The sequence below is a fragment of the Mustela erminea genome, chromosome 5, assembly GCF_009829155.1.
Source record: "Mustela erminea isolate mMusErm1 chromosome 5, mMusErm1.Pri, whole genome shotgun sequence".
NCBI lineage: Eukaryota > Metazoa > Chordata > Mammalia > Carnivora > Mustelidae > Mustela > Mustela erminea.
This window is the reverse complement of record NC_045618.1, coordinates 120,383,714-120,396,656: the sequence shown is the minus strand read 5'-3', so window position 1 is coordinate 120,396,656 and position 12,943 is coordinate 120,383,714. Positions and strand designations below refer to the sequence as shown.

The 12,943-nt window shown below is 44.3% G+C and overlaps 1 protein-coding gene across 3 annotated transcripts in view; it reads right to left on the bottom strand.

Moving 5' to 3' along the window:
- Positions 1–2,905: 2,905 nt before the first annotated feature.
- The window catches only part of PTPN21 (protein tyrosine phosphatase non-receptor type 21), a 78,615-nt gene continuing 68,577 nt past the window's right edge, over positions 2,906–12,943 (bottom strand). For all 3 annotated transcript variants that reach the window (XM_032344733.1, XM_032344734.1, XM_032344735.1), the window contains exons 14-19: positions 11,458–11,595; positions 10,265–10,486; positions 7,233–7,361; positions 6,832–7,066; positions 6,096–6,256; positions 2,906–5,878 (exon numbers count right to left, since the gene is read on the bottom strand). In XM_032344733.1, coding sequence (XP_032200624.1) covers positions 5,750–5,878; positions 6,096–6,256; positions 6,832–7,066; positions 7,233–7,361; positions 10,265–10,486; positions 11,458–11,595 — 1,014 coding nt within the window. In that variant the 3' untranslated portion in view covers positions 2,906–5,749. The remainder of the gene's footprint in view (positions 5,879–6,095; positions 6,257–6,831; positions 7,067–7,232; positions 7,362–10,264; positions 10,487–11,457; positions 11,596–12,943) is intronic.

Below are 12,943 nucleotides of genomic sequence, written 5' to 3'. Positions count from 1 at the left end.
TATAATTGTGTAATAGCTCTATTCTATGAGAAATTAAGCTACTTACTCAAATATAGAATTGAGAAACTCTAATACGAAGGCGTCCAAGCTGATAGTAACAGAAAAGTTTCAAAAGCACTAAAAATCATCCTTGCACAGTTAACTACTGCTTCAATTTCTCTGTCCTGCCATAAAAACCAGACTATGCAAATAAAACCCATTAGAACTCTTCTGGTCTAAACGTTGTTGCAAATTCTAGTATCTTTTCTCTTCTGTTTGTGTTTGTTTTCTTTCATCTCTTAACCTCAGAGGGTTAACCTGAGTTTTGTACTATTTTTAACACTGTCATAAAAAAATCTGTTCTGGAAATAAATTTGTCACTCACCTCTGGAGAGTATTTACTTCTTCAAGCCACTTGGGCTTAACCAGTATTTGCACTAGACTTATTCCAGTAAACCACAAAACCATTAGATCCTTATGAGATAATTAACTTTAAGATCAAACTACATTTTGAAAAATATCACGACAGAATAAAGAAAAAGATCTTGTCTCGGTGGCCCATTAACTGCAAGTGATTTCTCATAAACTTCTAGGACGGTCTCCTAGCACCGATCATATATGACTTATGACATTTGCATTCTTCTAAAAAAATGAGTGACTGAGCTTCTATCCCTCATTCATTTGTTCAGATTTTCTCAGCTGATGAACGAGCAGGTTGAAACAGAAAGCCAGTTGTCATTAACTCTGTACTAGTCCCGTCAACCTACCCCCCAAATCGAGGTCTGATTCGTGTTCTGGTTAACACAGATAACCCAACCTCTTGAATTTCTTTGGCACAGACCTGCTCCTAAGAGTGAATACTGTATATTTTCTCCCACAAGTTTTTGAGTGTGACTTTAAAACACACATGCACACTTAAAATGTCCATAGTGTGGACATTTGACAACTTAAGAGTACTGATATTTTCACACAGGTAAAACACCAAGCAACTCAGTTAAAATTGTAGCTTTATTACAGTGGCATTGTTTACTGCTATAGCGAGTTTGGGGACACGGAATTATAGATTCAAAGCCAGAGAATTTGGGAGTTGTTTTTTTTTTTTTTTTTAAGATTTTATTTATTTGACAGAGGGACAAAGAGCACAAGTAGGCAGAGAGGCAGGCAGAGAGGGAGGCAGGCTCCCTGCAGAGCAGAGAGTACTATGTGATATGGGCTCCATTCCAGGACTCTGGGATCATGACCTGAGCTGAAGGCAGAGGATTTAACCCACTGAACCACCCAGGCACCCCAGGTTTTGGAGATTTTAACTGTCTTTTTATATGATGCGCCACAAAATGGCTTAATGGAAACTAAAGAATAATGATCAAGACTTATACAGCTAGTTATTTTCAAAAATTAACATCCATATTGTTAGTTCCATGGTTAGAAATTCAGACAATTATTCCTTTCTTGTCATCCATCTGTATTTATTGATACTACTGAAGCGTAATTTACAGTAAGTGGTCACTATCCCTTAACCCATCAACATATTGGGAGTTTAGGTTTACTCTAGATTTTTGAGAACTATTTTAATTTCTTAAGTATGTGGGGCAATGTAAACATTTCTGGAGACAGGCTGTGTGGCCAGACCCTACGTAATGTACATGTGACCTACATACCCTTTGCGTGGGAACATTTGCTTGGAACTGCTGCCTCCTCAGCCCGGTGCTGCAGACCTTGAACTTCCTTTGTGGCCCATCCTCTGCTTCCCATTTGTTGCCAGGGACAGGAAAGGGAGGGTATTTAGGGGGCAACAGGAAGGGCAGGCAAGTGCAGTGCCAATTGACCCTCCCTCCTCACCCCCGGCCTGCTTTCACAGGTGGCATCCCCGCTCATTTCATCCCACGTCCCGGTCCATTCCTGTCCTTCATGAGCCATTCAAGCTTCTGTAACGCGTGGTGGATGTTCCCTTCTGTGGAATTCTCTAAGCAAACGCTGTTCTACCTGACCAGCCCCTTGCCGAGGCTTGGGTCCCTACCACCGGACAGAGAATTCGTTCTCGCATCTCACCACCAGGGTGCAGCAGGGAGAAAATTTGCTCTGTGTTTTTCAGAGCTCTGGTTTTGACGATTTGGTTCTACACCAAACAAGCTTTGGGAGGACAAATCAGGCGAGTTAACACCCACTTGGGCTACTGTTTACAAGGGGAAATATCACTGTTTTTCTCAATAATTCCACACACATCTGAATTTTTAGAGCATAATTTTTATTTGGGAACTGCCTGTAATATATGGAAAACTATGCCACTTTAACCGCCCGAGGACCCCTTCAACTGTTGCCTAAAATCCTTTATCCACTCATCCCCAACGCATGCAAACTTCAAACAACTGGGCTTTCTGATTTTTCCTCATTTCTCTATAATTGTAGATACTGGAACGGAGCCCTTATCTAGATGAATTTGAAAAACTCATGTTTCGAGAAATGTTTTTCCAGGCAAATTCCTAATGTACCTATTCCTCTATTTTTGAAATATCTCTCACCTCAATAATGAGTCCCCTCCAATTTAGGGTTCTTTTTAAAATAAACTTTTAACTGGAAAAAGACAGTTCTAGCTTGTTCCACATGAAATCTTGCTGGGAAACAAGTTCCCTAAATTTATATCCCAAAGAGCTCCTTTAAAATGTCCCAATTTCAGGGGCACCTGACTGGCTCAGTGGGGGGAGCATGTGACTCCAGATCTCGGGGTCGTGAGTTTGAGCCCCATGTTGGGGGCAGAGATTGCTTAAAATGAATAACTAAATTAAAACTTAAAAAGTCAGATCTTAAAAACAATTTACAATAAACAGTAATTCTTGCTTCCATTTGTTCATGCAAATTTCCAACCCGCTCCTACGGTGCCGCTGACCTCCAATTGCACATTTTAAAATGTGAGGTTTTATATTATATATAATGTTGTGAATATTAACATATCAACCCATCCTGAAGGAGCTGTTTTCTTCTGACGACGAAAACTTCACAGAAAAGTTGGCCTGCCTGCTGTCCTCACTCAGTCCTCCACCCTGACACATACTCCTCCTCTGCGTTTTTGCCTAGACCTTCCTCTTTCTGGAAGCTTCCAAGGAAGCATAGGTCCGTCCACCTTCTGTTTTAATTCTGCCAAAGGGTCTTAAAGGCTAAATACGAGGGTTTTCAGAATACTTCACAGCAGGTGTTCCATAGGAAAGTAAGTAATAATGATTGCACTTGACATTCCTAAGGAGTACTTTCTGTGCTCAAAACTCTCAGCTAGAGTATGTCCTCAAAAGACCCCACTCATCAGGAAGACTGATACAGAGATGCCAAAATCAATCCATTGGAAAACACTGGCTTATAACCTACTTTTTGTGAAAATGTACATTTTGGTAATTTTGCTATGAAATTTAGAATCTCAAGGAACTAAGAGATACTGGGACAGCAAAGCACTACGTAAGTTTGGCAGAAAGCAACATCCTCGGTTCAGATGTGGCAAACCTATGAAGCCTAAACGTTGTACAGTTTGTTCTTGAAGATCACATTATTTCAAAGTCCAGTAATATCGATTTTTATTCAGAAATACTTCCACATTCACTAACTGAAAAAGTTTAAATATTCACAAGGGTCAAACATGCAACATTTTAAGAGTGACATTTAAATACTGTAAGTAAGCCCTCAGAAGTAATCTACTTGTAATTATTACAACTGGAACACAAATATACCATATATTATTCTTTAGATTTTTGTTTTACAGTATGTTCTTGTCAATGGGACACTTCAAAATGTTTAAACTTGACAGAATAGTATTTCTTAAAAAAACGTACCATGGAAGAAAAAACACTGAAAATACTCCCATCCTTTACACGATGTGGAGATGGGAAATATGATCATAAAAACCTCTCATCTCATTCCTCCGGAAGCTCTTTCTCAATATTTACACTTGGGTCCACTGTTATTTAAACCTGACTCTTAAAACAATTTCAGGTTAAAATTAACATTTTATCCCAAAGTGAGCAGTGTGTCCACTTCCAGTATTCGTTTTCACTACTGTCTCCTGAATTACCCACTTAAGCGCTGGTTTCTGGGTAACCCAGAGACAGGCCAATCCACACTGTATGAAGCAAATCCTGTCTCACAGTGGACAACACACAGTCAGTGGTCACGTTCAACTGTGAGTGAAACTGCTTTCAGAGTGAACGTGGAGATCAGAACCATCCCTAGGACACTGTCATTAGGGGAACAGCCCCAGATGTGGCATTTTGGAAGCTCTGCATTTTAGAGAAGCAACCTCAAAAGGAAAAATGAGATGGTTCCTCAGTGAAACATACCCATTAAGTCCTTATACTCAAGTCCCTCTGTGACAAGGCCACCTTCTCCCTCTCTAGCTCAGCCATCAGGATGCGATCGATGGACGGAGGAGGAACCGAGAAGCTAACACTGACCTCAGCGGTGAAGTTAGGGGCTCGGGGAACTAAAACCCCAGCATCTCTTGACTAGAACAGCAATCTATGGGAGCCACAAGTAGTCTGGGCTGTAGTTTTGGGAACTGAGGTGAAACTATTACTAACTCTTCCCTTCTTTCAGTCAGCAGATAAAACCTCTTCCAGGCTTCTTTTAATGATAAAATAAACCTGACTTTCTTTATCAAAAAGAACAGAAGTTCAGGTGTAAGAATTCCAAGGAAACAGTGAGTCACAGAGAGTGACCTGAACTTCCCGGCAGGTACCTACCCACCGCCCAGCCCCCACTCTCCACCCCAGCCTCTCAGGGGGAGCAGAGTTAATACTGCACTTCTGTCAAAGGCATCTCACACCTGCTGTCCCGCAATTACACCGCACTTACCCTGCCCTGACCACCCACGTATGCTTAGCCCTTCTCACATCCAAACACTTCTGGATACCCACTGTTAGCGTCTCATCTATCAAGAAACACATATATTAAAATTCAGATTTGTCTTTAACAACAAAGTGCTTAAAACCAATCTAGGCAACTGTCTTTCACTTCAGTTTCAACCAGTCAGATCAAACTGGTTTAGGTTTACAAATAATACTGAAAAAAATAGTGACTCTGAGTATTGTCTTACATTTCCAATAATGTGCCTTCATTCCCGACTTTCTCTTACAGTAATGGGTTCATTTCAGTACCTTAATGAGTTGAACTCTTGTTTGCAAAATAGAGAAGGTACAAATATATAGAATATTCTAGAATAAAAATTTTTCTGAATATAAAAATGCTTTCTATGTTTCAAAATAACACTTTTAGATTCTTCTTGTAATTTTAGGTTTGGTAACTAAACTGTTAAAGTTTTTAAAAAAATAACAAGAGATAGAATGGTTTTAAATACAAACTTACATGGGAACTATTCACACCTGTGGACCATCCCCGTGGAAAGTTTCTCACCAAAAAGCCCCAAATACTTTAATCATAAAATAAAATTCCAAGACATCCAAGCTAGAAATTGATGCACCTTCCTGACTGCCAGAGTTGCCCTGCACAGCTTCAGTACAACAGAGAACTATCTGGAAAACCACCTCCACAAAGTATGCAAGTGCTGCCAATCGGACAGACGTGAGCGGGCAAAGCCCCAGGGACCATGTCCTCCTCCGTCAGCCCTTCCCCAGCCCTGGGCTCTGCAGGTCTCCCTCCGGGTACCGTTGTCCAGGCGCCGTCAAGGTGCCACTCGTGGCCCAGCCTGGCAGCCGCGGGGAGGTCTGAGTCAGGCGCTCCCGTCAGCTGTCAGCGTGTCGCCCCATCAGTCCCCGTCCTGAGCTGTGGTTGCTCAGATGAGCCTGGAGCTCTTGAGGAACTGAATGAGGACGCGGTACACGAACGTGTACTGGCACAGCGTCTGCACCATCATCATCCTCTGCTGCCTCAGCATGTCCAGCCCCCTCGGGATGTCCAGCACCTGGAAGGAGAGACAACCGTGAGTGGATGCAGGCCCCCACAGAGACGGGAGCAGTCCTAGCAGAAGTCTGGTCAAGACCCACACACTGTCCCAGCCCAGCGCCTTCTAGAAGAAGCCTCCAGGGAACGTGCTCCAAGAGCACTGGTAGGCCACTAAGCCCCTTTCTTCCCCAGCCTTGTGCCCAGCCCGCTTCTCCCCCGACCAAGGACATACATACCTCATTGTGTTCCAGGCAGGCGATCATGATCTCGGACAGAATGACGACGCCAGTCCTTCCCACCCCAGCACTGCAGTGGACCAGCAACGGAGGGTTGGGGCTCTTTGGTTCACTGGTACTATTTGTATGACGTCGAACAGACTGGATCTCCTCAAGGTATGCTATGAAATATCAGTGGAACAGAGAAATAGGCAAGGATTAAAGCCCATCAAACTGACAGTTTTCAGATTATCATCATTGGAAGGACTCTGGATAAAGAACACCGGGTGCCAGTTAACCAGCCCCAACAGCTAACTGACAGTGTGACCATGGGCAAGTCACTGCCTCTGCCCCACTACAAAATGTGATAGAAGAGACAGTCTCTGAAAGTCCTTCTACTCGCCACCAAATCATACTCTAAAAACTTTTCTCTGATAAGCTTCCTCTAAACACTTGAAGCCTTTACTTTAAAGCTAGTCCAGGGCGCCCAGGGGACTCAGCATGTTGAGCATCTGCCCCTGGCTAGGGTTGTGATCCCAGGGTCCTGGATGGAGCCCAGCCAGGAGCCTGCTTCTGCCTCTGCCACTAGCCCCCAGCTCGTGCTCTCCCTCTCAAATAAACAAATAAAATCTTTAAAAAAATAATAAAATAAAGCAAGTCCAAAGCTTCTATTAGCCATCTAAAGGAAATACTTGAGGAGTGATGTCTTGCTCCATGCACACGACCAGAGCGAAGGCTGTGCCGGGTAGACACTTACATAAAAATCCCTTGATGTCCTCAGGACAGCCGTGCTCAGGCCAGTCCGTGTACTGGAGATGCCAGACCGTCCTCTCCTGTCCCGTGAGCAGGTGCTTCATCTTCAGGCCCGTGGTAGCGTAGCAGCCAGAGTCAGTGCGGAAGCGAGTGGTGATCTTAAATCTCCCGTAGGTGACGGTGTTATGCCGGGAACCCAGCCGAGGCCAGTACCTGAAGCTCTTCTCCCTCCCGCCCTCCTGTGAAGGACACGGGCGGTCAGAAGCCAAGGGCAGCCCGGCCACAGGCACCCCCTCATACAGACTGCGCAACCTGGCCTGCCTCCTGCGGTAAAGTTCGGGGGCCCCATCATCAAAGAAACTGTTCTCAGGCAGAGAAAATCAACAACGGGACGGGAGCACTTACCTCTTCCACAGTCACCATTGCTATGATGGCGACTCCCTGTTCCCACACCATCTGCCAAAAATCCTGACAGGTATTCTGCAGCGGCCCCTGTGTGGCAATATAATCCCACTCAATTCCACTGACAGAGACCTGAAATTAGAAAACGGGTTTTAAAAAATTAATGTGTGGGGCACCTGCACAGCTCAGTCGGTTAATCTTGGTTTCGGCTTAGGTCATGATCTCAGGGTCGTGGGATCGAGCCCCCTGTTGGGGGCCACAGCCAGTGGGGAGTCTGCCTGGGATTCTCTCTCTCTCCCTCTGCCCCTCCTCTCCCGCTCTCTCTAAATAAATCTTTAAATATTAATTAATGTGTATGCATATATGAATGTATGCATATTTGTTTATGGTAGTACTAAAAGATGAGCTGAATTACTCAGAATAAAGGTGTAGCTCTTATTTTTCTTCTTTGTTAATACAATTCCCATTACTACCTGTTTATAAACTTACACACTGTGATGCACATGATATGTATGTGACCTGGGACAATATGCTTAACCTTTTTGCCTCTCTGCTCTCATCTGCAAAATAAAAATGCCATGTGCCTGCATAGGACCACTGGCAGAATTAAATGAGTCAATGTATCTGATCTGGTGCCTGCGCATAATAAGTTCTCAATACATAGCTCTTACTGCTGCTGATATAAAAATATCCACATCACAGTATCCTAAAGTACAAATAGTTTCCCCTCATGAAGTACTAAACATTGGGAAAACTAGTAACAAGTCAAAACTGAGGTTAAAAAAAAATAATAACTGAGGTTAAATACCAGATTTCTAGGACAGAAAAAAAATATTCCTGCTTAAAGTGGTCTCGCCTCTGAACTTCTGAGTCCAGATACGCCCCCCCACCCCCCTTGATACTAAGTTACCACCGGAGCCCGCACCTCCCTGAGAACCGGCCGTGTCTGGGTCTGTAGCCAGAGAGCTGGTTAAAGGCCACGCCCACTGACATTCGGGACCACAGTGGCGCTTCCCAAGGGCCCTGCACGGCTTGGCCCACAGCCACACTCACGGCTGCCCGCTGGAGTCCCGGCTAGACCCCCTCACTGAGGGCGGGCTCCAGCCAGCAAGGGGCTGGGGTCTGTGGCCCAAGGGCAGGAGTCAGTGCTTTATTCCGAGGAAAGCACGAGGAGGCCCCGCTCTGGTTAAGTGGCAGACCCTGGAGTTCTGAGGCTCAGCTGCCTACCCCCGCCTTCAGCTGGCTCCTGAAGATTCTGCAATACCTACATAGGATGAGGACTTTCTTTAATACTCACCCATCCCGTCATGAGAGGCTGGATGAGTTACTGCACAGAAATGCTCAGCTTTTAAATTAATTACACCTACATCAACAAGCGCACATGCTTATTCCCTGATACCACCAAGGGCAAAGGCTTTAGCAGGCCGACTGCCTGGTCCCTGAAAGCCTCAAGCGTGAACCTGCACTCATCAAATATCACTTGCACACAAAATAAAATGTGGGAAAGAAGAAAAATTCCTGACGCGGATACTTCCTCATTAACTCCCAGTAAGAAAACGTCTCCTTCCCCAAATAAAAGCACGTGATCTCCAGCCAGCACAAACAAAAGGGACAGCACCCTGCTTCCCTCATGGCCCAGCTGGGAATCATCATCACTTCCCTCCCCTTTTATTTTTTAAGATTTTATTTATTTATTTGACAGAGAGAGAGATCACAAGTAGGCAGAGAGACAGGCAGAGAGAGACGGAAGCAGGCTCCCCGCTAAGCAGAGAGCCTGATGTGGGGCTCAATCCCAGGACCCTGGGATCATGACCTGAGCCGAAGGCAGAGGCTTTAACCTGCTGAGCCACCGAGGCACCCCCATCATCACTTTCCCCATCTTAATGGGTGGAACATTACCCCAGTTAAATGGCATAACACTGACTCTAGGGAAAAAGTGCACTGCTTCTCCAAAGGACAAACAATCTTGAAAAGTGATCACAGGGAAAAAGCAAAAATAACAGATGTCACTGTTTTTGTTTTTTGTTTTAAATATTATTTATTTGTTTGTTTGTTTGTTTTGTTTTGTTTTTTAAAGATTTTATTTATTTGACAGATAGAAATCACAAGTAGGCAGAGAGGCAGGCAGAGAGAGGAGGAAGCAGACTCCCCGCAGAGCAGAGAGGCCGATGCGGGGCTTGATCTCAGGGTCCTGGGATCATGACCTGAGCTGAAGGCAGAGGCTTTAACCCACTGAGCCACCCAGGTGCCCCTGTTTTTTTATTTTTTTGACAGACAGAGATCACAAGTAGGCAGAGAGGCAGGCAGAGAAGGGGTGGGAAGAAGCAGGCTCCTCGCTGAGCAGAGAGCCCGATGCGGGGCTCAATCCCAGGACCCTGAGATCATGACCTGAGCGGAAGGCAGAGGCTTTAACTCACTGAGCCACCCAGCTGCCTCCAGATGTAACTGTTTTAAGGAAGAGCTTTGGGGACCACCATTAAAAAACCCAGACAGGGCACCTGAGTGGCTCAGCGGGTTCAGCTTCCCACTCTTGGTCTGAGCTCAGGTCAGGATCTCAGGGTTATGAGACCGGGCTCTGTGCTGAACTGGGAGTCTGATGGACCCTCTTCCTCTCCCTCGGCCCCTCCCCTGCTCTCTCTCTGAAATAAACAATCCTAGACACCTTTGTCACAGAAGAGTCAGTGCAGGTATGTGATAACAGAAAACTAGCAATTCTGCCCCTCTGGAGAGAATATAGGAGCCAGATGAGATCTTCAGATTTAGAACAAAGGCCTAAGGTCAGGCCGAAGAGGCCTCTCTGAGTCCCAGCCACTGTGTCGGGGGCAGAGGGGCTTAGCACTTGGGAGAGAACCCAGCTTTGGCTCTGTTGGTAAACATTTCCTATCCAGCCAGGTTGTACAGATTTCCCAGTTTATAACGTAATTTGTCACAATGGCTCCAACTAGGCTGTTCTTAGAATACAGATGTGAACACAGTTATTCCTGTAAGTGAAATGGCAACTTCACAGCCGTCACCGTCCCGCCCGCTCCTCTCACCTTAATATGGGACGCGTTGATGTAGCCAGTGTTGTTTTCTTTAGTTGGGACAAGCTCCACTCTGGCATCGTCGTAGGGAAGGACATCTTGGAATCGATTTCTTTCTGCATTTTCAGGGAGTCGTGCTGTTGAGCACTCCCCGTCAACTAGCCGTTTTTTAAGAATTTTTTCATACTCTGTGAACACCATTCCCTGTTCTAACCGCTGTTCCAGAATTTTACACTGTAAAATGGAACACATGGGATAATATGAGTATCGTCACCTGTCCAAGCTGCATTCCGAAGGCACATCTGAAATCTTGTTTTCACTTCAAGTTTAGAAATTATCTAGTATTGAAAACTCTAGATGAAACCAAAGCTAAATTTTTAACAAGCCATAATGGGAAGAGTTAAAGTAACAAAACCACGTTGTTGGTGAGATGCAGAAGGCAGAGTTCTGTTTAAAGGTGAAAACTGGCTGACAATAATTTGAATTCATTTTCTCTAAGTCTGTGGTCGGTTTTGTGACTCCTAAGGAAGAGAAAATTCTCCCGGAGAAGAGTAAATCCTAGAGTAGGAGAATCAATTCCAACTTCTATGAACAAATGCTTCAATTTTCTCATCTGTGGTATAGAAAAACTGAAAAATGTGGGAAATTGTAAGCAAATTAATTTTTACTTAGCATTAATTCTTGCCTGTCTGATTTTGATATAGTAAAACCTCATAGCAAATATATGTTGGTCACAAAGAAAGTCATGAAAAATTCAGTAACTGTTGACTCCTAAGATAAATTTTCGATACAATGAAAGCAGGCAATGTGTGCTCCCTTTCCCGGGTGTACTCATATGGACCTGCAGAATTCCTCTCACTTAAATTAGAATTCCTCTAATTTAAATTAGAATTCCTCTAATTTAAATTAGAATTCCTCTAATTTAAAGCCATCAGAAATCAAGACTGCTATGGATGACCAGAAGAAGGTAAAGAACAGTAAGAACAGTCAGGAACAAACAAAAAATCAACATTTACTTCAAAATGATCTATTAACATATTAGACTTGCCCCAATTTTGACATCCAGATTATAAAATACTTAACACTCTCTTATGATAATTAGATGTATTAGAAAATTCATTAAAATGTGAAGAAGGCATTTTTGTAGCATCTAATGGACTGTCGCAGAGAAAGCACACTGCTCGGTCCATACATCTGGTACATACCCTCTCGTCATTGGTGGCTCTGGCAGGCACTTCCTTTCCTTCATCAGGCAGAGGCAGTCGAGATAGGGAAAGTCCATTTAGGGCAGCCAATTTGAGAGGACCAATTTTTTTTGCATCCACCCGGCTCTTTTTCATTCCCTATAAAATTATTTACATGTATAAACGACATATACACAAATACAGCTCCCTTGAAAAGAAACTTCTGTGGACTGAAGACTGGAAACAAGCAGAAGGAGTGGAGTGTTCTTCTTCACCAACCACCACAGGAGAGATTACACTCCACACACACATTTGTTTAACAAACACTGGGAGGAAGACATTCCTTTCAAGGCCAAAGCCCTGATAAGTCTTGCAGATAGAGAAGATTTTGAATGCAATTCGGTTCAAGTCTCTGTTGTAATATTAGAGAGGTGAGGCTTCAGGCAGACAGCATTCCTTCACAGAACTCCCAAATTTCAAAACATGACACGCACACAAAAATCAGTGGCAGTCCACAAAAAGGGTTTTAAAAACAACTGCATGATTACAATAGGCTCTTTTTGTTTTTGCTTTTTTTTTTTTTTTTTTAAGATATAAACTAGTTCTTTAAATCATTCTGAAAAAATTAAATGTTTTCTGGGGTCACTTTCCCAACATTCTGTTGCGGACTGGGGTGACCTGGATTGGATAACTACATCTCAAAACTGCCACATTTTTAACCGGGAAAAGACAACAGGACTGATATCTCCAAAGTGACACCAGGAAGACAATACAGGACAGTCTCCTAACATGACTATTGAAGTAATGATCTTTCTCTCTACAGCAGACAAGCCCAAGGTGGCGAAGTCTCCTCGGCCATTCTACACCTCCTTGGAAGCCTTACTCACTATGACAGCAGCCCCCTTGTTTGACAGCAATGGTTTTCTCAGTTCCATCTCCCAAATGAAATCAGCTTTACTCCAGCCCTACCTGCCTCGGAGGGAGAGGCTGAAAGGTTGCTGCCTAGGCTACGATGTCATTCATGATTGTTACCTGTGCAGAAAACCCCAGTTTGCTGCTGTGTAACAACTGACTGGGGCAGGATGGGACTGGCGGGGAGGGGTCTGCCAAGCAAAGTTGTCCAGTTGCCATGGTGCGAATACTCCCACCACGGCCAATTTTAAGCTGCTAGTGTGACATCAAGGGGCTCACAAGACTCCTGAAAACTGGCCCACTAGGACAGGGTGGCTCCAGCTCTCCTCCGCCTGAGAATGAGGTCAGCAGGCTGCCACGTGCGCCATGGAACTGATTGGCTGGAAGGTCCAGGTCTAAAGTCAGTATGTGAAGAAAGACACATATTATCAAAACCAGGACCTACTTCGGGGCACCGCCCCACAGTGATTTCTGTGAGAACCCCCAGCCGGGGCTCAAGCATGCACAGGCGGGAAATCTGTACCTCAGCCCACTCTTTTTCAGATAACAATCAAGCTCCTGGAGGTGGAGAAGGGTGGAGAACTCGAAAATGTTT